Below are 27,003 nucleotides of genomic sequence, written 5' to 3'. Positions count from 1 at the left end.
AAGTATTCATGGACTGTCGACAAGCACTACAACTGCTACGCTTATCACTTATTTAGTGAACATTTCTTATAAAAAAATAAAATTGAGAAAATGTGTAGTCAAATTAAAAACATTTTCAACAATTACTTCCTTCTATTTAATCATAAACCAGTCTCGTAAATTAAAAGGGAAAAAAAATGTACTAGGAAAAGGTATTTTCCTGTCTCCAAATATGTTCCCCTGGCTGCTCGGCCCCTGAAGTTATCTGATGCATCCCCAGAGCGGCCCGCCTCAGATTTAGCAGTGTGTGATCAGTTAAGGCGGAATGCAAAGAAAAACAATGGTCAGCAGTCTTTCATGTGAAAGCTGCTTCGCTGTGATGTCTGTGAAATCAAAGTTTCTCCGCTGCATAATAAACTACTGCGGTCACATCTGTGATCTCACAATGAGGCAGTCCCACGCAAGAAACACATACACACACACACTCACACACACCGCCAAGGAGTTACAATAATACAAAGATGAGAGACACACATACAAACATGCACGTTTGAAGCTGGGGTTTGAATGAACGATGGGCGAATGAGTAAAATCTGTGTGTGTGTGTGTGTGTGTGTGTGTGTGTGTGTGTGTGTGTGTGTGTGTGTGTGTGTGTGTGTGTGTGTGTGTGTTCTCTTTGACTGTAATCTGTTAAGAGTGCAACACAACTTGAGGGATGTATTCTATTCTTATTATGATGCTGCAGCTGTTTCTTCATTTCTTTCACACCTCACTGACTCTGAACAACAACCTCACCTCTGTGTATAATTTATAAATAACCCCCCCCCCCCCCCCCCCCCCCTGTCTCTCATCTCTCGTGTGACGTCTTACGTCTTTATTCCTCCATCCAGTCTGCCCTTTCTGAGCTGAGACGATTGGCTGACATGACATGCTTCGTGTTCCCCAAGGCCTCACTACTGGCAACCCACTGTATCATTTGCCAGTGCTTAATGCTCGCTGTTTTTACGGGGGGTTGTTTGTGCGCACACTAAAACATTTGTTCTCAAACTTCTGCAGCCGTCGCCTCCTTTAAAAAGGCACCAAACATTTTTAGGAGTGTTGGGGGAGGCGGGTGTTAATCATGAAGTTTTAGTGATATTGTTTCGGGTCAATGTGATGTTATAAGAGGTGCACGCTGGAATAAGGCAATATAAAGTCAGAGCGATCCTTCGAGTGCGATTGCCAGTGTGAGAAATACCACAGAAGGGGCGATCCTCTGACTGGAAGCGCTTTCTGTGTCATTATTACCCAGCATCCCACACAACAGGAGAGTCACAGCAGTTTCTCCTGTAAGACATCGAGAATGATAGAACTTCAAGAGTGTGTTCAGCTCAAGTCTTAAAGTTCGATTAGTCACCACAGCGTCTTCGTTTCTCTGAACGGCATCTACCAGCAGGGTAGATGACAGCCTGATGCTTCCAAAATTTTCTATTGATCTTTCAATGAAGGAGAAAATGTCATTTTAATGGACTTTAATGGATGAAGCCAAAAGCTTAAATTGACAAATCAGGCTAATGTATTGTCATCGGCACCTGAACCTGTGACGCTGGGCTTTGTCGCAGTTCAGCCGGAGGCTTTATAAATCCTCCCTCCGTCGGCCTTGTTGTGATCTCATTCTGCAGCACTCTCCGGGTGACAAATAGCACTATTCCTCCTAATCGCCGACAAGTAGTCATCTCCTCCGACACCTGCATTCATTACCCCCGCGGTCCTGTGTGAACTCCTCTGATTGAGCAGGACAGCATGAAAATAAAGACTTCCACTCTCAGTAAATGTGAGGCCTGCTGAACCTTCAGGCCAACTAATCAGGAATGTTTTGACAGATAAGTCCAGTTTATTGTTGGGGACAATACTTGGCTCATAGCTTATCTTCATTATGGGCACTTCTAGATCCCACCTGTGATTAAGACTGGAGTCAGCTGTCTCGGTCGCTCTGTCTCAGCATCTGGCAACAGGTACCCTCATGTTCAGTCTGTCGTGCAGACTTGCAAACTGTTCAGACATGGTATATTTAATAAATCGAGCTTTTACGGTATCATTCAGAACACACGTATATGTTACTGTAACTGGAAGAGATTTGTGTCTATGGGCACAACACAAACTCAGCAGAATGACCCATTTTCTAAACTGAAAAGAGGGCAGCCTCAGCATGAAGCGACAGTCCCGTATATATTGAGTTGCAGAATAATGGTTCTTCACAGTTGCCCACAGACGACTGAAATCTGAGCTGTTGTCAGTGTTGTCAGTCAGCCTCCATTCATACGGTAACCACAGGACAACCTCAGAGCATTTTCAAGGACCCGAAGTTTCACTTTCAAGATGACTGCATGGACGGTCATATTTATCTTTATACTAGAAAATATGTGTAGCATGACAACTGCATCAGATACAAAATTAGATAATCAATCCGATCAGATCAGATAAAAAAAAAATACAAGATACAAAGGTAGATCCCAAAGCTTCACATCCACTGAGTTCTAAATGTCTAAAATCTGTTTAAATCACTTGCATTCACAGAACAGATACACGTAGTGATTGTCTCAGTCCAATCTAATGCCAGCACTAGAAAGAAGAAAACTGTGTCAGATATATCGTACGTAGGAAACAAAGGTTTGAGAAACCAGAGCATCACTGACTGAAAGACTTTTCAAACAATGCCACAAGTATTCCCACAAAGCTGAATCTCCTCACTGTCTGCTGGTTTCCATGCTGTGTCATTAAATGGTAGAACATACCGGTATTAGATTTATTTGAGTCACTATAACAGCTTGAAGATGACAGTTTGTCTGGACGATGTCTGACTTTTTCAACCCAAACCGAGGAATTTCGGTTCCCCTTTTTGCCATCAGCTCTTCTTGGGGTTGTTTCCATGTCTGAATATTATGTAACTTTACTAGAAATGTTATTTTTCCCTTTCCATTGCACTCTCTTCCGCCTCTGCCATGCTGCTTGCCTCAGTTTACTCCGTGCCATAAACAAGTGCTTGCGGGTGACTTAAAAATGCAGCCACAAAGCAGCGGCGCTGCTGCAGTTACATTTGCTTTAATACGACAAGCATGCTTTGAACTTGCATGATACATTTGGACTATGGTCAGTCTGACAATGATTTGCATTTTACATGACCTAAACCAAGTAACCAACAACGTCTTCATCAAATGATCCGAATTAATCCAGAAATTCAGTTTTGATCTGTAGATCAGTGATTCACTCAATATCTCAACTCAGCCAGCAGCCATCGGTGTTGTTTGCTGAAGTGAAACTAAAAACGTGTGCCAAGAATATTCACAGAGAAAAATCCATCATTATGAACACAGAAACTGTGTTTTCAAGAAATGCAAGCAGTGGTCACAAAGTACTATCATGCAAAACTGAGGAAACCATTTTTAAGGCAAAAAAAAAAAAAAAAGAAATTATTAATTTTGGAATATTCTATACAGGCAAATGTTACATAATGTCTGCTAGAATTTACAGCTGAATATGAAAAAACAGACGATAAAACCATCAAAAAGCTATGAATAGATTTATGATGCCAAATTTTTAAATCTGATCCTGATTCTTCTCATTTCTGCAGTCAGAATGAAAACCAAAATGCTGTCAAACACAACAAAATGCACAAAGAGTACGGTACCTGACAGCCTGATCAGGGTTTTTCCAGCCTGGGCGTACTGCCAGCTGTGGTTATCCAGCACGGCCATTGTCAACAAAACCAACGGTAAACCGCTTCCACCGGTCCAGGCCTAACCTGCGCCCTCTGCACGTTCCCCACTGGTAATCGCCCTGCTAGTTGTCGCTTTCTGACAGCACCATTGTCGTATGGCGGAGCCACAACCGAACGAGAGCTACGCCATGTATTGGTCAACGCCCCACCACCCACTGAGCGGCAGAAAGCCAGAGGCTCTGCCAGCTCCTTTCTGCCTTCACCAACTGGCTATTCTGCTGTGTGCGTCCCCCCCCAAATGTTACTGACCCCTCCCGACACAAGATTTAGTAACAAGTGCTGCTTTGCATTAAAAAGTCCTCCCCTGCCTGCGGGCCCAAGTCGCTACACACAGGGGGAAAAAGTTAAGTCAGCCAAACAGTTGTCATTGGTGGATTTGTGGGTGAAATAGGCTTTAATAATGATTGGAAGTAATCTTCTCTCTAATTCTCAAGACTCTGTGTCACTGTGAGGCCTCCCCTGGACCACCTACAGACCCCGATTTAAATCTGATCATACATGTTTTTGGTCAACACTCTACTTGGCACTGGATGTCTTCAACTCTCATCAACTGAATCAATATTTTCACTTCTTTAATGACTGGTGCACTGTCCTGAGTGTGTCCCGCCTTTAGCCCAGTGTTGATAAAATCGACATACGAAATAGATGGGTAGGATAGAAAAAAAAGAAGCAGCTCATTTATTCAGACAAGACGACTCTGATGACTTGTTAATTCAAAAATCAAATGTGAAAAGTGCATCAGCTAGAAATCAATAAAACTGGAAAACATTGAAACAGCAAAATCTGTTCATAAATTCACAAAAACAAGGATACTTAAGAATCCCCCACATTATGAGAAGACGCTGAATTGAAACACTCATGAATATCCATCCAAAGAGTTGTCTGCTTTTCTAGCCAACATGTTTTCTGTTGAGAAAGAAATTAAAGAGCTCTCTCAATGTTTGGACTGAAAGAGAACTTAAGCTTCTTTGCTGTTTCTGGGTGGAAAAAAAGTCAATGGGATTTCCATTATTTTTCATCAATAAAAAAGAAAGCTAAGATACGCTTGAAAATCTGGTTGGCATGACACACAGCCAAGTGATCCAGCAGTAAAACATTGATTACCATGCATAAGCATTCAAACTACAGCAAGAAGCAATTCATCTGGGGAAAATAATCACCACGCCGCACTGATTCCAACATGGCGTTTTTTAACAACAGTGTGATTAAAGTCAAGATAAGACATTCATCCAGATTACAATCACATCTACAATATTCAATGCACAGCACTAGGTTTGATCACCTACCAGCTTTGTTAGCCCCCTGGCATGTTTGTGCAGTCAGCCGACCTCTTCTGTCCCTGAGAAAGCCGAGGTAACGAAACAGCACGGACAGACCGGCCATGTTTGCCGTCACAGATCACGACTCGAAGACACATAGGAGCTTCCAAAAGCAGCGATCCCGTTCGCTTTAAACACCGCCGGATTTTCAAATATCTCGCACAATAGCCCTTATACTGTCTCCATGTGTGAAAGAAGACAGCCTCTGCTCTGTCTGCTCTGCAGGGAAAGTGAAGTCTGTCCTGCAGGACGCGTGCATGCGAGCGGGCCAGGTCACATATCTGACTGATCATGTTGGAATAAATAACTGCGAGGGATTGTCACCTCTCCGAAAGAGAGACGGAGGCCGGCGAGGGAGCCAGCTGTAACAAGATATATTTACAGATGAGTGAGTGGGCGATAGGTCAGGTCTTTGGAGTTGCAAATGCAGATGTACGACAACACAGCTGGTGAGCTTCCCTATGACTCTTATTGTGGAAATATGATGGTCAGGATGGTTCACCGACAAGTGAAGGAAATAGCACAGTTTGTTTGGATCCTGGAAGTTGTGAGAGGTTGGGATACACCAGACAACAAGTACAGATTTTGTCCCAAAAACTGATGTTAGAGTCAGAAAGAAAAGGAAAATGTAAGGATATGAGTAAGTTTGATAAAAGGCCAAGTGACGGCTGGATGACTGGTTCAGAGTGTCTCTAAAACCGCAGCTATGTATAGTGGGAAATTACTGGTCTGCAGTGGTCATGATCTGACAAATGTGGTCCAAAGAAGGAAAAACGGTGAGCGGGCGACAGAATCGAAAGTAATCGAGGTTCATTGAGGCTCATTGTCACACTGAGGTCCCACCTTACAACTCAGCGACCATTAAACACAGTTCATGTCACGTGTCTGCTACTGTAGAGGACAGAGAGAGGCGCAAAAAGAGCTGAACCACCACAAGAGAAGCAGTCACTGAGAGAGGCATGGCAGCTATAAAGAACAAGAAAAACGAAGAAGAAGAGTCCTATTCAGGGCGCCCATGTGCATCTGTCTGTTTGCGAGCCCACAACGGTATACAGTACAAACTGACTGGGCGGCCAGCTGAGCAGCATCAACACATCAATGAAGTAGAGAGGAGGGCTCTTTGTACGGCTCAGGGAAGAGGCCATTCATCAGCTTCCTCTAACCAAAGCGTCCGATTGTCCTGCTGCACAACAAAACCCGGCCAATAAACCACAGTGAGACTAAATAACATTTGACAAGCAGGACACAGGGGAGAGAGGAGGAAAGAGGAGGAGCAGGAGGAAAAGTCACAGAAAGAGGAGAGGGAGTGGAAAGTGTTTCTTAGTGGTCCGCTGCAGTTTTACTAACTGAAAAAAAGAAACAGGCAGAAAAGAAGAAAATGTGCTCAAGACAATAGTGTATTCCCTCCTTCATTCATCACAAACAGCTCTAAATTCCAGCTGATGACATTAAAACGGCGGCGGAGATGGACGGATGGGAAATGCAAGTTTCCACCCACTTATTCACACCACAGCGCTTCAGATTTTGTCTGCGGTCAAAAGCGGTTGAAGGAAAAAGAAGATCCCGAAGAAAAACAAAGAAACGGAATGTGACACGGAAAACCCAAATTGGTGGTGTTCACACTTGTGGCGGAGTGTGCTGAGCTAAATGCAACACAATGCACGGTGGATTACTGTGGCGAGACTTTAACCAGCGAAGAACTCCGCAACAGCCAATGAAACCTAGAAATGATTCGAAAAAGCACCAGGAATTTTATCCACATGGATTAAAAACAAACTGAGAGGACACAGCACTTTTAAAATCCATTCCGATCTATGTTTGGTTTTGTTTAATCAGACTGGTGGGTTAGATTTAACCAAACCAGAAGTGACAAGTGTGAACACACCCTGGCATATTGTTCAAATCTGTTGTGCGGTTCAGTGGTCCAAACAGAAGGTGGAAAGTCCACGCCCTGGTCTGCTTGGCCTTGTGCTTACCGTCATTCTGAACAATGGACTGAAATATGGAAATAAGATTAATGCCCAACAGCTGCTATGAGTCAAGTGAGGGTGTGAACCCTGCATCAAAAAAGTCACCTTTTTTTTTAAACAACACTGCATTTGCGTTAATCCCATTGCTTATAATATTATATAATAATAAAGTTAGTAGACAGACAAGTGCAGTGACTAAAATGGCAGCAAAAAAAAGCGGAGCAAGTGATTATTGTGTGCATTTTACAGATATTTTATATATTATGAGATAGATATTGAAATTAAAAATTGGAAAATAGAATAAAGATTGCCCACATCAAGTACATAACGGTATCCTGACGAAAAAAAACTACAGAAAAGGAGCTATCAGGTCAGCCAAAGCCTGACCCCAGCTGACAGCAGCACCAACAGAGCGACAGCTGAGCGCCGCTAATAGGATTAATTACTTCTACAAACCAAAGGGAACAAAATTAACAATCAACACGTGATTACCTGAAGACGCCACGGCGGCAAACGTGATCAAGCACGACGCCGTTTGAAAAAAGTGTGCCAGCAGTGAGAAAGGCTGTAAACTCACACAGTGGCCACATAAACTACACAGCTGGCAGCTTCTTTTTTATTTTTTTTTTCATGAAGAGCAACTACAATGAATGACTCTAATGAAGTGTTGAATGATACAGAGAGTTTAATTAATCAAACAAACCGCAGACATCCTCATATCCTAACAACATTCAGGTGTGTGTGTGTGTGTGCGCGTGTGTGTGTGTGTGTGTGTGTGTGTGTGTGTGTGTGTGTGTGTGTGTGTGTGTGTGTGTGTGTGTGTACCAGCACAGCTGCCAGCTCGCTACAGGCAGAATAGTTCCTGTTTACAAGCTCAGTAGTCGGAGCTTGATCCCAGAGGAAGACACTCGGGCGGAGAACTCTGCTTGTTCTTCACGCGGCGGTTTTGTAACGTACCGCTACGTCCATGTAGAGGAGGTCTGGCTGACTGACGTGAAACTGGTTTGTACTCGCTCCACTTATTTCTCACCTGGAATTATTTGTCGGAATCAATTCCCTCCTCATTCCATCTCTCTTCATTGTTCATGTTTTCCAATCATCTTGTGAATTTCTCATCCCTCCATGTTTTTCTCCCCTTTCCAACCGCTCCTGTCCACTTCCAGTCTTGCCCTTCTTCTCATCTCTCCACCCTGCTTGCCTCCCTGTCTCTCCATCTCTGCGTGAATAGATTTTCACTAGACTTGTCTTCAACAAAGAACAATGTCCCGTTGAGTAGACACTCTGCAGACAGAAAACTACAGGCCGTGGCTCCACGGCCTCTCTTTATGCGAGGAGGCAGCTCCCATGGCTATCCATTGTTATTACAGGCCCCAAAACAACTGGCTTAGAAAAACAGAAAGCCATCGGACTATCTGATGGAACATTTGACTTATAACCACATGCTTGTGTCTACAAACCACTGCAGTGGCCAATGAACAGTGAGAGGAGCAGAAAGGTTGCATGTAGGTTAAGCTTCACAGAAATTCCACAAATTAATTATTTACAAAGCATTTTATTTTTGCAGGAGGGGGAAAAACAACAACAACAACACAAAGAATCTCTGGTGGGAGTATCTTTGCAGCCTGCCAATTCATTTACAATAGTGTTTCTGCAGAGGGAAATATTTCACACCAATTGAGACAGTTCAGCCGTTCCAAATCTAATATCATACTTGTTTTCATATTTTGTTCAGGCTCACAAGTATCTTAGTTTTGAAATGGAAGAAAATAGAGAGAAAAAGGGAAACAGACAGAGGTGAGAAAAACAGGGACGTCCACTGTGGAAATGTGAGAAGCAAACATTGTTTGAGGGCGGTGTGCGTCTGCTCCCGGTCTGCTCTCCTCTGGACATTTATTTGTGGATCTTTTATGAATCCATGCAAACAAGACAGAACCACATCTGGGTCTGGACTCCACCCTGACTACATCTGGAGAGGAGACCATGTATGGTCATGCGTGACACGATTCCCTTTTAAGAAATGCAAATAACACCACCTCTATGTATCGTAAATACAAATTACAGGAGTATTATTCAGCAAGTGAAACAAGACAGAGACAGAGAGATGAAGAAAAGACAAACACAACTATCTGCAATGTTCATTTCATGCAGTAGGGGTCACTAAATGCACTCATCAGTTGATAAAACCAGATCAAAAATCCAGATCACAGTTCATCCATTCATTCATTTAAATGTCTATCTGAGCATCATTTTATCCTCAGTCCATCATCCATGCACAACACAGGACAACACAGGTCTCACTCACACACTCACACACACACCTCCACTACAGTCACTTAAGAGGTTGACACTTCCTCCATTGTGTCCAGCCAAACACTGAGCTGTGGGAAAAACAAAACACAAGAGAAACACATCTCAGGCTCAGCGGGAACAACCAGACAGCACACAGAAAGTCACCGTCCACCAGGTTTTAACCGGGAGTCCCTTCTGTCCTGAGACAACGAAGCCAATCGCTGCAGCAGGCAGACGTTGAAATAAAAATGTCGACGAGTGCGTTTTCCATTGAGCTGACATTTCCACCTTCGTATAGCGCTTACTTTCTGGACGATAGTCAAGAAATACATTGGCTATTTTCTTTTAAAATGAAACTATTTTTTTTCTAAATGAAATAGCAGCTTTCCCCCAGCAAATCAAAGCCGAGAGCAGTGCTGACTTATTAATTTGTCACATCTCACTCAGTTCAGCAGCCAAGTCAAGCACTTGAGAGGGGGAAATATAAATGGTAAGGAAATCTGGAGATGGCATAGTGGTTTTCTGCTGTGAGAATCAGGCATCTTAACGTAAATTCACCACAATATGGTGTTTATACAAAACATTTTCATCATTTCGGGCCTCATATTCCCGTCATCCAGCTGTAGATAAATCCATATGGACAAGCTGCCTAAATTATAAATGCTTACAGGCCACTAAACCTCTTCACTGTCGAGTGGATCACACAGTCACAAAGATACAAAAAAAAAAGCCTTTAGGTTTCAATCTAAGCACACATTTATGTATAAATCACATTACTAAGTAATTTCACTGATCTGGGCACTATTCTAAACTGTAATTAAACTGCAAACACCCTAATCCTGTAAGTGTCTGTTCTCGCGACTACCTTTGCTGATATGTTACCAGTTTTACAGAGTTATTTTCAATAAATGCTCGACAGCACGACTCCAGACTCCAGCTGGATCATCAAAGGTTTACGTCCTCACTTTCTGATCTGTCGGGAGGGGTCTCACTTAAAGAGCAAAGCAGCATATGTCGTTTGTCTTTTATGTTGAGAACTGCCGGTAAACTGGCACTACCCGACCCCGTAACAGATCCGCCGCATCGTTCCTCTGGCGGTTACACCTCCTTCCATGTAAACACAAACCTTTGCAAGAGCAGAAGTGAGACCACATGACTCACATGCATTCATTAGTTAGCTGGCAGGACAAAAATAGGCCACCGAGATGCTGTCGAGAGCTCGCTCTAAGTATAGAGCAGAGTTTGTACCAAGTCAAACACTGCTGTGCAGATCGTGTCCATTTGAAAACACGCCCAGGTATGCAATTCAAACCGATTTCTTCTGAATGAAAACTACAAAATGATTCAGCCGAGCCTTGTAAAATCACATCATACTCACAAGGTCCTGCAGACAGAATGTGGATGGACATGAGTGGAGATCGCCTCGCTCCCGCTGTGCTCAGAGCTGTGAAGTGATCAATAAAGGAAGCAGCGGGGCTTCCACAGGTGGAGCGGTGTCACTGCTTCCTCCTCTCACAGAGATGTGTACCAGACTGGAGAAACACAGCTTTCCTGCCCATTCTTTTCTTCTTTCTCCATTACAAACACTGCTTCAGAAAAGCATCAGTCATTTCCTTACATCTTCACAGGAACAGAAATCCATGGAGCGTCAATCAGTTCCAACTCTTAAGAAAGTCACAGTCCATTGAAAAAAAAATCTCAGAACTGAGATGGTGCAGCACTGCTTGCATGATTCAGACCTTCATCTACAGTATTCTAGCGTGAAAATCATGTAAATCACCACTGCGTGCACGCAGATTCCTTTATCCGATCAAACAATGCTGCTCAGTTCTGAGATCAAATGAATGAATGAAAAGCATCCTGATCTTCTTGCTGCATCACAATCATCAAAATGTGCGAATGCATCGGCGGAACAGATATAGTCCCCTGTCCCTCGAGCAGCCAAGCATCCTTTATATCCCCTGAGTCAAGGAACGACCAGCCAGCACACGTACACACGCCACATCCCCCCACCCCACCCTTCACGTTTGGCCCCTCCTTTATTGGCCACCTCCAGCGGGCGATTGGCTGACGTATGGGGGAGAGGTTGACGGCGATTGGACGGGTGACAGAGCGGAACCTTGCTTTCCTATGCATCAGTGCTCTCCAGGAAAAGACCAGGGTCTGAGAGACAGAGGACAAAGATGATGATGTGGGAAATGGGGATGATGTGAGGGAGGAAGCGGGGGGGGGGGGTTCAGGCTGCATCTTTCAAAATGAGCAACGCTGCGGCCCAATATTTTATCATAATGGGTTCATATATATTACTATTTTTATTATTATTGTTATCAACATAAAGTCTGGCATTGTGATGGAGAGTGTGACTGTGATGCTGAGAGTGCAGAGGATCCCACTGTCTTGACCTTAGGGAAAACGCAGTTTACGACAGATGGAGCCTATTAGCAGACAGCATGGTGGTGTATTTATGTGTTTAATGTGTGTTTGTGTGAGGGTGGCGCAGGGATCAGCTGTTGTAATACAGAAAAGCATTGCGATTGAACTTCATCAGTAATTTAACAGCATCTATAAAGTATATGAGAACACAATATTACAAGCACAGATCATAGAGGAACAGTGTCATCAGCAAAGACTAGAATCTATATAGAATCTATATCTCTATTCAGACTTTATCTGTTTAAAGCTGTATAAACTGCCTGAGTGAAGGAATTATAAAGAAAAAAAGACACAACATTGCAATTGCAGTATCTTATTGTACTTACAGGATTTCTCTGCAATAATGTGCATTGACTTTCACTTTTGAATGATTTATATGAGTGGTTTTCAGTGTGGGTCTCCCCTGAGGGGCACATGAAAGCTTGAAAGGGGGCCACAGCAGCAGGATAAAGTCTGTGAATGCTTTTGTCCAGCATGATTTAGATTTCTTTTTTTCAAATACAGAATCAAGATTTTTTTTTATAAAAAAAGAAGAAAAACACAAGGTGGAACTAAAAAGTATTTATGAAAGCATTTTCTTCCACTGAAATTATTTGAAATGTCATGCAGATGAAATAAAAGTGTGAGAAAAACGACATGAGTGGTGCAAGCTGTTGAGGAGAACATTGTGGTGCAAAATTTATGAAAGGGGGGCATCAAAACACCTGATGTAGATGGTAGATTGATAAAATATATAAACTGTTTGTACATTATTTTATCATTTTTGTCAAAATGGAAAGGTAACCCATTTGAATAAGTTGATTTCAATACAGAAATTGAGATTAATTGGCAGTTTCAGGTGCAATATCTTTAATAAGACTTTTGCATGACAAATAATACAATTGCATTATATGAAAAAATATCAACATTTTTTTTTATATGCATTTCAAGGTAAATAAACTTTTGCTATAATGGGAAGAAAAAAACTTCTTCAACCAAGCATTTGCGTAGTTGTCTTGATAGCGGCAGCCAAATGAAAATATTCCGAGTCCAAACGGATATCATTAGTCTGATGTGTTGTGACAGAAGGATGTAAAAGCTGTGCCCTTTCTTTTTTTTTTTCCAACCAGCAGAGCCAGTGTTCTAAGGCATGATCCAATTAAGGTCGTCTGCCCTCACACACAAGCACATGTGGTCAGGCAAACATGGAAATAAAATCACACACATACACACACACGCAGTTCAGGTTGCACACGTTCACATGCACATCGGAACGCACTGCACACACAGGCACGGCAACAACACACTCGACACTGAGTCCAGCTGTCTCTGTGTTAGAAACCACAGGGAGTCTAACCTGCTTTCCTGTCTTGAGTTGGAACAGAGAACGTGCCGGGGAGCTTTCTAACAGCTTCATATGGCTACTAATGGCTTTAAAACTAATACGCTGAAATCTGCCTTTTCTATAGTAGCTCCTAATTTAACTGTAGCTTAACTTGCAATGTTATGACATTTGATTTAAAGTACAGTGGAAGTTCCTTTTCCCCTCACAGCGCTGCAGTACACACTTAACCCGTGATTACACTCTCTTTGGCAGACAATAGACGGATGTTAGTCTAATGCATGCCCCACTGGAAATTAGGCGACGACAACTCGTCTAATTGTGGGCGTTTATACAAAAGCAGATGAACTTTAGCCAAAGAACTGTCAAACACACATTGCACACCGATCCGTCATTCCATCGAGGAAACTCCACACACAGCTGTATTTTATAATCAAGCGATATGTAAAGACACAAAAGAGACAGAAAGGGATGAGTAAATAAAATTCACTTGAACACACCAACATCCACTAATACACATCCTATGGAGAGTAGACTTCCCCATCCTGGCCTCTGCAGGGGAGGATTATAAGGGGGGAGAAAAAAAAGAAAAAGAAAAATCCAATGAACTCCAGAGAAAACCACTTCCTCCTCTGCTTAGAAGTTTGTGCGCATATGACCGAGTGAGCACGCCTGCCTGTTTGTCTACCCGCAGTGCACATGGTTAGCATTCAAAGCCCGGTTCAATAGGAGCCACACAGCGAGCTCAGTATGAGCAAGTATGAGAGGTCGAGCGCCCAGCTGAATTAACCTGAACAGAAACATATGGAGAAATGGCGGAGGAGAGGAAAGAGAAAGAGGCTCCAGTATATGTCTGCTCTTTCAGCCAGGAAGGCTGCAGATCATTCTCCAATAACCCACCATACTGTGCGTGCTACACGTTATTAGTCCTGCAAGAGATCAGAATCATCCTGACTGAAACAGGCGTTTGGCTGCTGATGCAGATTATCGCTGACTGAGAGGCACATCACATCTCTCCTTTTAAGCTTGCTTATCCTGTAAATCCATATGGAGGCCAACTATGTTTTTGGGACACTTGCGTTGTCAGGCTTCAGATTAGACTTTTTTTTCTTCTTTTTTTCTAAATCAAATGTATGCCATGTCAAATGCATTAAAGCCAGTCTAGAGTCAGGTAAATACATGCAAACTGAAAATGAAATGAACAGAAATGCTGCGGTCAAGAAAAGAGAAGGTGAGAAAGCAGGTGAACTTTCAGAGAGCACATGAAATGACTGCACTAGAATTTGGATGGCGGATGTGTTTGAGGGCTGTGCGTCACGAAGGGATCTGGGCACAGCAGATAAAAGATGAGACGCAGGTTGAAGTCATTAGGAAGGTTGAATTTGGCATGCCTGTGGGGATGCAGTCATCACTTAGCACTGCAATAAGGCCATCTGATTAGTGTCATCAATTGCAATATACAATATTTCTTCGATCATAATGACTTTTTCTATTTCACTTCTTAAGCTATTTCTCCCAATGGATAAAAATGTTGCTGCTGTATCAGATATTGCTTGAAACAGTCCTGCATGTTTTCCAATACCGAACACTTTGCTCTAATTGGTTTGATTTAAAATGTGCAATCATGAGCTTATCGTAAGCACAAAAACAAAACAAACAAAAAAAAAAAATACAAAAAATATATAATCTTGGTTGCCAGTACACTGATGACTGAACAAAGTCGCTCTTTGGTTTACTTTATACTGGAGCGTTTTAAGATCACAAATCCAAGGAAGTCACATTTTTGGTTCAGGTGGGGAGCAACGAGTGTTTGGTCAGTGTTTGTTTTGCTCACTTCTCTTATTTATAACATACAGTTAAAAGACCGTTTAAGAGAAATGCAGGAGCGTGCCTTACATTTCTCTGTAGTGAGATAATTCAGAGTTTTCATCAACAAATGGGGTTCTGAGCAAAACAATTTTGCAAAAAGACCAATGTTTCTGAAAGCTTGTTGGCCAAACAACCCCGGTTTAGCTTAAACAACAGGAAACACACAGATGAGTTTATGGCAAACCCTTAAAAACAACAACTACGCACATGCACGCACACATACTCTACACGTTTCCATGCCATATGGAGTCATGCTCATTCTCGACAGATTTAGTCTAAACTAATAATAACAAAGGTTTAATGACCTGTATCAATTCTTGTTCAAAGCATTTCTTCACTTTGTGCAGACACACACACTCTTGCATGCACAAACCCGCTCCGTACGCCTTGTGGGGACAATTCATTGACTTTCTCTCATTCCCTGCAAATCTATTCTGAACTCAGCTGTGACCACAACTTACCTAAAGGGAAACTTTACCTTACTAACCCAAAAAAACACCACAGCAAAATGAAATTGTTTTCCTCATGTGGACCTCCATTTTTGTCTTTGTGTTGATGTGGTTCCCTGTGCGTTATTCTATAATCAGGCTTTATTTCCTCACTATTATATAAAAACATGACCATATGGTTCTATATGTATATGTATATGTATATGTACATATATATTAAATATGTCAGATCAAAACTAACTAGACATTATCAAGAACACCTAGATGTTCATTGTGCAGTGCTTGGGCACTTTGTTAAATTGACACTTAATACAACATCAAGTTTATGTTGTTCAGAGTAATTGGAAATGAACAATTAAAAATCAGCCACGAATCGCTGATACACACTAATTACCTATTATCCTCTGTGAGGAGCTTATGAATTTTCACCGGATTTTAATAAAAACACACAAAGACACTCATGCAGCTCTAATTTTGGCGAGTAAGCCTCAGAAATGAAGTTCAAGGATTTCTGAGCAAAAAGCCTGCGAACGGGATTTGGCTGGCATGTCTCAGTCATTTCACATTAACGCTCGTCGAAATTCTGGCAACGGGCAATAATAAGCCAAGCTGTCGGTTCAAAACTGTCTTGTTTTTATCCCCGGATGACCCATTTGGAAAACCACTGGTCAGAACTGTGCCGAACACATGGGACTCCGACACTTTCCCCTGGCTGCAGTCTATTGCTGCACACGGCCCACATGACATCCCTGAAGACTACAACAATCAAATAATATTCTAACATCTGCTATTGGAATAAAAAAAAACAACAAAAAAACTCAACTTTGTGCCAGTGTATGTCAGATGTCTGAGCACGGATTATACCAATCAGACTTTTTGTGGAAAAGCTCCAAACACTTTCAATGCCTTTTAGTCTGAAAAAGATTAAACTGAACCAACTCTTGCCAGGGAATTGGGCCTCCATATATTTGGGATAATCTAAGTGCGCGCCCAGCTATGAGCCACTTAAATGTCCTGTTTATACCCTAAAGCATGTGATCTGGTGTATCTTTAGTGTATACGTTCTGGGGGTATTGGTGCTGAACACCCACAAGGTCAGGGTTTCTAGCTTATGCCACAGAGGGACTGTGAATCTAATGAGGCTTGACAGAGTAGAGCTTTGATGGAACAATATTTTACTTAAAGTGAGGGTAATATATTATGTTTGCGATGTTGTTACACATACAGGCTGGAGACGTTCTCCAAGACGCAAGTACGAATATGCAGCTGACAGACCATGAACGTAAAAATCTATGCTTCCCACATACAACAGGGACTTGGTTTGATGGAGACAAATAGGATTAAAAGTAACTCCTCTGCTGACAAAACTGGCAAGTCTGCAGAGAAATCCAGCGGAAACAAGCAGATCATATGCATGCATCCTGCTCGGTTCCAAACACTCAGACCTACCTGAGGTTTGACCAGGGCCATCCAGTTTGGAATCACATTTTGGAACAGAGCAATCTAAAAAGAGACAGAGAGATTTGAAAAGGAATGAGCAAAAGAAACCTCAATGAAAGAAATAAAAGTTTGAAAAGTTTTCTTGCAATGACCCAGCAGCAGTATAACCTCCAGAAATAATACAACGGGAAGACAGAATAGAACAGAATAGAATAGAATAGAATAGAATGAGAGAGCAACTGTGGAGCAATGCTGGGATCTTGACAGTCCTCCTTTGGCATGAAACACCATTAAGCATGTTGCACACAGATGCAGACGCACATACTGAACATGTGCACTCTCGTGCAGGTATAAGTGCACTCAACTCAAGTTGCTGAACGAGTCCAAAAATCTATATGTCTCGAGACCATAGGTCTGACTGTGCACTTTATCTCTCTTCTTTACCGTATGCTCTTACACCCAGACGCTTGCATGCAGGCACACACACGTGACTCTGAGCACAGCGCCGATAAGCGAATGAATCATTTAGAGATAGCAAGTGCGGCTGATATCAGCGTCGCTGGTGGACGCAGGCTCATCTAAAGGGAGAGAATACATCCGGATTTATAATAAAGCAGACCACTGTGACTGGTAATGCGACTGCTCTTTATTTAAATGCAAAGGAAATGTCCTCCAAACAAGGATTTCATCAAATATTCTTATTTAGGCTGACATGCACCTTCTATCTCCCACCTACCGGTCAGCCACCAGTAGGAAGCTGAAGTGGCACGAGATAACAGAGAGCAGAGGAGAGGAGGGGGATGAGGGACAGGGCCAGCTCAGTTCTTCACTCCGACTTCTCCTGGCTGCATTTCTGAAAAGAACAGCCTGGCATATGCTGTTGCCCGTTTGAGGATTACACTAAGCACCTGTTCACACACCGGCCGTGCTTTTCAGTCGATTCAGGGCTCGGTTCCGTTGAAAAGGGTTCATCTCTACACACAATTTTAAAGGCTGTATACACAGACACGGTGCTTAAAAGTCCACTTAGTTATTAATCAAAACAGATGCCAAAAGTAAGTCTTAATCAAATTGAAAGAAAGAAACCAATTGATTGAGGAGAATGCGAGAAACTATTTTAAAGAAAAGGTTAACCGTTAAAATTTTCTTGGAACTGCTGATCCAACACCTTCATGCTGGAAGTGAGAAAACTGTGAACAGTATGAGTATGTCACAAAGGTAGTAGTTCTTCATTGAGGAAGTAGAAAAAAGAAAAGGGCCAATTTTTAGTGAAATAGTGAAATTGTGTAAACACTCAGGTATTTATTTATTGGCTGCAAATTCTAGCCTGGAATCTAAAGTGTGAATTCTGTGACAAAATAAGCAACACGGAGCTGCAGCAACAAAGCTGTCAGTAGTTCCTCTAAATCACCACCGAGTCAACGCCGAGCGCGCATGCAATCCTATACAGCAGGACAGGACCGCCAGGTTTGATCCTCAACCTATTTTATCCAAAGCCAGAGAGGCCAGGCGACAGTTTAGCCTCCCTAAGTCGGAGGAGCGCTGGCTTGGCACTGTTCACGCGACACAGATCACAGCCTGCTGTTGTCTTCAAAGAGAGAAGGAGTGAGCGATGCAGTGGGAGTCTGTTTGTGAGAGAAAGAGAGGCTGCACAGTTCCTGTTGGACAGACTGAGCACAGCTGTTGACAGGAGACAAGTGATCCTGGCCAACGCACAGCCTCACACATGTATGTAAACACACGCTGTGAGCTGGGCTTTTGATTTTTACCAATTTGGGTCTTCGCGTCCCGCTTTATTCACCTTTTCTTTTTTGTTTTCACACCAGGGTGAATTAAATCACTGTCTCATTGCTAAAAATGTAAACATGCTGCTGCTGCGAGAGGGAAACAGTCGAGTGCATGGATCTTTGATCTTAAGCTGGAGAAAATGGAGCTGGATGTGTATGCTACTGCGGGTGATAAAATATTAATTACTCAAACTTACTGGAGCACTACTAACTCAAAGGTGCACAGACTACAATTGGGAGTGTCGCTGTTTCTTTGTCTACACATTGAAATGAACTGTCACTCACTCAGCAGATTTCGTTAATGAAAAGAACGCCACCAGGCACTTGACTTGGCGACATGGCCCATTACTCCACGGAAAAGTTCTTTTAAAACTGTGTCAATGGGGGCACGGTCCCACGAGCCCTCTGTGTTTAATTTAAAGTGCTATTCTTTAAAAAGAAAAAAGAAAAAAAAAAAGGAAAAAAAGTGAGAGCAAAGCATTGTGGGAGACTGTTTACTTCAGATCCCACATGCAGGTGTTTCCTCTTTTCAGAGAGTAAGAAGTTATAGATGAGGTTGGGGAGATCCTGTCGCTCCCCAGACTGTCATAATACCTGACATATTTAAAAGCTTTGCTTATCTGGGTGAACGACAAAACCTCTTTCGAGAATCGATGCCAAACCGATGAGACGGGCAAACATTTAAGTTGACCAGTCAGATTTGTTAACTGTTAAAATGGATGCATAAAATAAAATGGTTATTGGGATACATGACAACGCAGAGCAGAGGATTAGGCATGAGGTAATGATGGAGAGCTGTGTGGGAGAGGAGTGGAGGAGGCAATGAAAGGAATGAAAAAGGAATCAAATGAGTGGGAGTCTGCCGGTGACTGATAGACATTTCTCTCTTATCAGATGTGGGATTTGCAAGAGACGCACAAACCGGCACACACTGCCTTTTTTTTATGACCTGCAATCCTCCAATGCCCCATCCCCTCTTCATCACTCCATCCCCCATCTTCCTTGCTTCCAGGGCCCCGGGCGACGTGGGTGGGAACTAGTGATTTATACCTCCGCGCATGTGTGCATGTCGCGTGTGTGTCTGTGTGTGTGTGTGTGTGTGTGTGTGTGTGTGTGTGTGTGTGAGGTAATGACGCTGTCCCATGAGCCACACTTAGCATCCAAGGAAACACATTACCAACTTACTGGATTTCCAAACATCAATACCAGACTAACCACCAATATTGGTCATGTGTATGGAGGATTATCTGTCTGATTCATTATGCATGGTGTGTTTATTACGTAACACTGAGGGAAAGGGCTGTAGGAAAAATGCAAAAATGCACACAAACTGTTTTTTATTTTAGAATTTCACTTACTCTTCTAAAATTTTACCAATACAAAAAGTGATCATCATTTTATAGTGAGCCAAAGTCCTCATCTTCATTTCTGCGTCTTCAGAGCGACCTCACATATCGCACTGTATGCACGTCGCATTTTACCAGAATCAATAACCTGGCAAGCTTGAGGGGGTGGTTACATGTCCATAAAGTGTATTACGACTTCAAAAAAGGTCAAAAGTCTTTGATGAGATCGATCAGCGCGGTCTGCCTGTAGAACAGGTAATTGCCTGGCGATGACGCTCCCTCCTTGGTCGTCTTTGCCATAAAACTCTCCAGTGAGCGCCATGAGGCGAGTCCCCTGCTGCGGGGAACAAACTGCAGGGTTTTTACATGCGTTCGTACACGGAGGAGTAAACTGACTCTGATTGCTCACATACAGTAAACCCTAACCCCGACAGCTTATTAGCCATGTAGCCGATTGCTTTTTACGATTGACATTAGTTGCTTTTGTGGGGGAAGTTGGGGAACAGCGAGGCACCAGCAGTCAATATGTTTATTGGCAAAGTTAATTGGCTTCCATACGTATAGAAGATGGTATTGACTACATTTGGAGAGAAATGTAATTAAAACTGTAATTATAGTTAATGTGATTTTTAACTATCACCATTTCAGGTTTGACTGAATTCGGTCACCACGTAGCAATTACATATCTGAGCTGTTAATTAAAAAGCAAAAATTAGTCTGAACATAACTGAGGCTGAGCATTGTGCTATAAGTCATATAATTCACCCTAAAATGCACTTTCTACAGGAAGTGAATATTCAACCTTCTCTCAAATCGAATTTCTCCGTTTCTAACGGGAAATTTGATTTGACCCACACAGGCTGCAGGGGGGAAATGTGAACGCTCCCATGTTCACAGCAAAATCTGATTTAATCGGTAAGAAGACCAATCAGATATATAACATCATAGATTTAGGCTCTGTTTACACAACATTGTCAAGTGAAGATGTCTAACTTTTCATGCATTTTGACTGTTTGTTTACGCAAGTCTCTAAAAAAGGCACTTCATGAAAACAACTTCCAGAGTGTTTCTTAAAACGTCTCCGTCTCGGTCTCCACAGAGAAAACAAAAACATTCTCAAACTCAGACTTCTGGCACATGTGCATTACAGTTGCAGTCAATAGTTTTTCTGATATACGCACCAGTATATCAATTTCAGTGCTCATGTGTGGCGCATCCTTTTTAATTTAACAGCACTTGTCCAGCAAAGCTTCCATTTATTACAATTCACCACACCATCATGTGGATAAGTGGAGACACCTCACAATTGGTTTAAATCTGATAAATGTATTTGACTGATTTCAGTTTTTACAGTGTCTCAAATTCAATAGCATTTCGATACTTTAGAGCCACCAGCTACGGTTTTCATGTGGAGGAAGTTTCTGCTTATTTTGATCCCTGTACTTTGCAGCAAGCGCCCTAAAACCACTTCCTGGCTCTACATTCTGGCCACTGAGAATATGATGACGTCTGTGTACTTTTGTTTGATTCGCAGGGCTTTTGATCCGTTTGCTCAAGAAGACATTTTCACACACGCAGAAATTAATAAGGATTAATGCGTGCAATCCACAGAACGCTCTGAAATCTCAAATGAGCGATATAATGCAAATGAAAACATGTTCAGTGGTCGCAAAAAAACTTGGCACTGACCAAGAGAATATAAGGGATTTAATTGGAAACTGAAAGGTTTATTAACATGTTTGATGTCTGTGCATGTAGAGGCAACTGGGCACCAGCTCATTATTTTGTACTGTTTGTAAAACTAATAACTGAATTTACGAAAATTAAAGAGATATTGGCTCATGGCAGTGCAGTGGAGGGTTTTTTTGTTGTTGTTTTTTAACCGAAAGCTGCATAAATGAGACAGTTGACTTTCCATGCAGGCCTGAGTATTTGGCTGCACGGGCAATGCCCATCTAAGCTTATAGTCTTTAACTCTGACCAACTGCCAATTAGGCTGCCCCGAGATGCAACCGTGAGGTTTCAGCCCCATGAAGAGCGGAGTAGCCTACATTTTGCAGGATGTACTCCACCCAAGCCTCACATCTATAATTTGATGAGTGAAGGCTTGTTTGTCCCTCTAAGTATGTCATGTTGTCTCTTTCTGGATCTCACTGGCATTTTGCTGCAGTCGATATTTCTACTTTATCTCTACTTTGACAGGATTTTTCAGGGGGGTGTTTTTACTCTGCACTTCCTCTGGTTTCAGTACACATTTTGCCTTTGCATTATCTTCACCTGCTCTTTTTAGCCAAAACATCATGTGATATGCATACTACACAACTTGCTGAAGACCTCTTCCTCATGCACGATTTACGGCAGATTTATGCTTGAATATGCAAGATAACTTTACGCTTCCAGTGATTACACCTGTGCAAGAAGAAAATGAAGAATCACTGTTCAGTGATTTGGCTCTCATTACAGCCTGCACTCACACAGGTCATTGGCTTCACTTCGGGTACTCGGAGAAATGGCTCATGGTGCTGTCAATGCAGGCATTACTACTAATAACACTGATATCTTGATTCTGCCATCAATGCAATCTATGCCATCTCTGCATAAGATAAAGAGGGTACGAATAAAGATACGCACCAAACTAGGACATTTTTTGGGAGAGGTGCTGCCCAACTGTGCCTGCATAGAAGAATATACGCATAGCATCCTAATGCATTCTCAGTGAGACAATACAGCGGGTATGACGTATGCTTCTGAAAATGAAATATTCTTTTTATTTAAAAGAAAATGTTTTATCAACAAGGCAAGACGCCGAGATACCTTCACTTGCGTAGATAAAGCTGTTTGCATGAGTAATGAAAAAAAAGGAAGATTCAGACAGCAAACGCTACATCTTTGCAGTGCACCTGAGCATACACGCTGCATCACCGCTGTGGGCAGTGACCAGCCTCTTATGACCAGTTCAGTTATGGGGGGAATGTGGCTCTTAATGCAAGTTGATTTGACAGTTATTTAATCTCATTCCAACATACATCTGGCTGCTTTTAAGCCAATTGAGTTTCTCGGAGCTGTTCTGCAAAGTAATGTTATTGCACAGGGTCAGTAACCTGATTAAAAGGCTCTCAAGGGACTCCATATTTATATATAGATATAAAGGTATAGATACAGACATATATAAATTAGTACCCTTTAAAATATCTGAGCTATTTTTAAATTTGCCAGTAAAGTTTTCTCTGTAGCCCCACCAATATATATGACAGTAGTTAATCAAATATGATCCGTCAGATCATAATAGATATGGATGATATTTAATGTAAGAATGTATTAATCTGAATCAAAGTGACATCAATCGCTCTCTTGCATGTGTACACACACACACACACACACACACACACATTCAGAAAGCACCATCTTCAGTCATGTATATTAACCAACAAAGCCCCGAACATCACATTAACACAATTACATAAACTGTAAACAGGCCGGAGGGTTACAAATTTGCTGTCATCTATGTAAATGTTGAGAAATACACTTCAAATTTCAAGCTGTTATTATGAGGAAATATAAATGACACACAATTGAAAGTCTCCTAGTTGGTCATTTCTTGGAATTTGCCATAGAGAAATGATACCTTATCGACTAATCCAAATTTCAAAGAGAAAACAGGATTTCTGTCCTCAGCTTCAAACAGTTGATATCGTAATCTTGGTCTTGCACTCAGCTGATTACACTATTCATAAACTGGTAGTGAACATCTAAATATAGTAAAGAAGAGTGTTATTGTATTCCCATGCTGTAAGTGTTTTTCTCTACAAATAATTGGAGTGATGCCTGGGGAGCCAAGCAGCTGATTGGAATCAGCTGAATATCGTCTTTGACCAACTGTAAGAATGTCTGCATTGGACTTTAAGTCATGGCGTGAACAACCTGGGAGAGTGACTCAGCTCCTGAGCTGTGATCCACAGCAACAGTGTAGGATTCAGAGACGGGGCTCCATCTGCTCGCCGAAAATAATCAAGAAGTGAGGAACATCAAGTATTTCCAACGCAGACCATAATATTATCCATTCAAGAAAAAGCAAATTGAACACGAGGGCAGGATCAAAAACTAGGACTTTGGGACACTTTGTTTTGATGGGATTTCCAGTTTAATCATCCAAACTGCTTTGTGGCTCAAGCCTACATTTGGATTTCCAGCAAGAGAATAAGAGAGAGAATAAGTTACTCTCTCACTAAGGGAGCCTCTTAACCAGCGATCAGGATTTTACAAAACGAGTCAATCACTCATGCTCATGTTTGGAAGGGAAAAAAAATACTAGACTTTAGCCTCTACTGACTAAGAAAAAAAGAGTTTGGGATCAACTAGAATGAGCAGCTGTGCACCAGGATTTCAACACACAACAAGCTGCTCGCTATGATGGACAGAGTGCTGAGATGCTGGAGGGTTTGAGATACAAAGCAATTAACATACAATGTAAGAAGCAATTACAAACTTGTGTCTGCAAATATTAATCCAAAATAAAATGACACAAAATAAAGCATCTAAAGGCCAGCTGAATGAGGAAGGCTTTAAGTGTCTCTGAACAGTCAATGAATTTACTTTAGACATAAATAAATGTAATGTCATGATCACAAATCAGAAACTCCAGCTCCTGTTTTCTATGTTGGCTGTCTGAATGAATATCCCGAAGTGACAGTACAATAAGTGCAACAAACCAAACAATTCAGAAATGACAGGCAAGCTTTTTCTACAACTACCTGCTGTTATTCCCCTCAATGTCGTAAAGCTGTTCAACATTATTCATGAAGCATTTTGCACAATTCTTTTAGAAACTTCTTTTTCCATAGTCTCCATAATAGTCTTCTAAAAGTTTCCTGAGGGCATAACCTATTTCTGTCTCCATCATGAATACTGTATGAACTGCATTTGCTGCTATATAAACATCCAAGCAGTCCAACTTCACTGCGAGCAGCCAACTTTCCAGCCTGATACAACACAGCTATAGGAAAATGCATTGGCAAGCATCCAACCAACCGTAAGAAAGCATTTGAATACAATCCCTTTTGACAACATTCCTAACCGTCTGACTGGCAGAGGCAATTTCTCAGTGAAAGTAGGTGGTTTATAGACTGTTTAAAAAATATGAGGCGTGAGTGTGAACGCATAAAGAGTGGATTCGAGCTAAAATCATCAGCGTTTAAAGATTCATTTTCACTAAAGAGAGAGAGATGTGTAAATGTGGTGTGTGTTCCTGGGTGTGTGCAGGAGACCCCCAAGGAGCCAGGTGTCCCAGAGAGAAACAGCTGAGAAAAGGGACAGCTGTTTCTCAGGGTATGGATCAAGGGTGGTCCTGACTTTGGAGTTTTGCAACTCACTAACTCTATTAACAATCAGAATAGTTAAGAGGGATATTTTGTGAAGCCTGAACAAGTGTAGGATTTATGAGAGATTTATTATCTTTGAAAGTTTCTGCTGTTAGCTGCTCCAATCTTTACACATGAACTCCAGGCTCCAAAATGAACCATATGCACTTCTGAAAATGCCAACCTGACTAGGTTAAAGGATGAATTAAAATGTGAGCTCATGGAAAACATGATACTCTATGCATAATTTACTTATGTCACAGTCAAACATGGCTTCTTATAGGACTGGGCGATGCATCATAATACGGGAAAGTGAAACGCTGAACGCCTGTCAAATTATCATGACAATGAAAGCATTAACACCCTCATTGATAACTATGAATTGAGCTTTAAAGCTACAAATCGTCTATGAAGTAACATTTGCCACAAGCACCACGCCACATCCCCCTGGAGCAATAAAGCATGCCTGATATCAGAGATAAGAAACCCCTGTATCAGCTTTGGGCTTGCTGATAAAGTGGGCAGGCCCATGTTTAGTATTTGTTATGATGATACCGTCCTATTAAAAAAGGCCCAACGCGTAGAGGATAACCTATTGCCCATACGTGCGTCCACGGCCTATCTGTGCGTCAGATCGAAAAAGACCGAGGCTGGAAGAATCACGCACGATCCGATCGACATTCATTTAAAAGCCCTCATCTGCACGTTCACGGAGGTCAGATCTATGGAGGGGTGTTCGAGCCTCATCCGAAGGCTTGGTGGTGGCGGATAACGTCAAAACACTCCTCCAGCCCGGAGGACAGGCTGTGGAGGAGCCGTAACCATCCACACCTTGGTCCAGCCCTGAATAGGGTCAATGCCGAATAATCAGAGCACGCATTTCCAGAGGGGGGTGTTGTCATCAAAAGGCTGCAGCGTGACAAGTAACGGGAGGACTAAACGCTGTTAAATAACTACAAACTGTGATCATCTCTCTGGCGCGTCCAACGCACAGTGGCGTGTGCGCATCTCGCCCATGAAAGCCTCCAGTGATTTATGTGATTTTTTTTATGAGAAAATTAATGTGGCAAAAAACAAAAAACAAAAAAAACCACCTTCAGTGATCACACCGCCCGCTCCACCGTGGCTCTCCCACAAGGCAGACTCGCCCCTTCTCGACTTACCGGATTTGAAAAACGCCGCTATGTCTGCCGCGTCCTTCGCAGCCTCATCCAGTCCCTCTCCTGCGCTCATGGCTGCGGTCGCTCGTGCGGGGATCGCCGTAGATATCCTCACAGGGGTTCTGTCTTGCAGTCACTGCCTAACAACAAAAGCGGGTCCTGCTGCTGCTGCTCATTGAAGCCGATCCGGTCATATAATCTGCGCTCCCTTCATTAAGCGAGAGACCTTCTCCTCCATTTTGGCCGAGGAAGGGAAAATCCTGACGACCGATCGGCGGCGCTCCCGAGTTGAGACGTGAGGCAGAAGAGGAGGAGGAGGAGGAGGAGAAGGAGGAGGTGGATGAGAGGGAGGGAGGAAGGGGGTGATAATGAGAGAAGGCGGAGGTAAAAGAGGAGGGGAGTGAGAGGACTGAGGGAGGAGGGCTATTCCGATTCGAGGGGTGGGTGGGGGGTGGGATATCCTGGGATTCCGTTTCGGGGGGTTTTGGTGCATTGTGCGCCACCCAAATTTAATGTGCGCCACAGCA

At 42.4% G+C, this 27,003-nt stretch overlaps 1 protein-coding gene across 5 annotated transcripts in view; it reads right to left on the bottom strand.

Moving 5' to 3' along the window:
* Positions 1 to 26,795, bottom strand: part of triob (trio Rho guanine nucleotide exchange factor b) — an 89,719-nt gene extending 62,924 nt beyond the window's left edge. For 2 of the 5 annotated variants that reach the window (XM_030103243.1, XM_030103247.1), the window contains exons 1-2: positions 26,480 to 26,792; positions 16,836 to 16,889 (exon numbers count right to left, since the gene is read on the bottom strand). In XM_030103243.1, coding sequence (XP_029959103.1) covers positions 16,836 to 16,889; positions 26,480 to 26,549 — 124 coding nt within the window. In that variant the 5' untranslated portion in view covers positions 26,550 to 26,792. Of the gene's footprint in view, positions 1 to 16,835; positions 16,890 to 26,479 lie in introns of all 5 variants that reach the window. The other 3 variants (XM_030103248.1, XM_030103244.1, XM_030103245.1) reach the window with 3 other exon arrangements.
* Between the last annotated feature and the right edge of the window lie 208 nt (positions 26,796 to 27,003).

This window comes from Salarias fasciatus, chromosome 11 (assembly GCF_902148845.1).
Source record: "Salarias fasciatus chromosome 11, fSalaFa1.1, whole genome shotgun sequence".
NCBI lineage: Eukaryota > Metazoa > Chordata > Actinopteri > Blenniiformes > Blenniidae > Salarias > Salarias fasciatus.
This window is presented reverse-complemented; position numbering and strand designations above follow the sequence as displayed.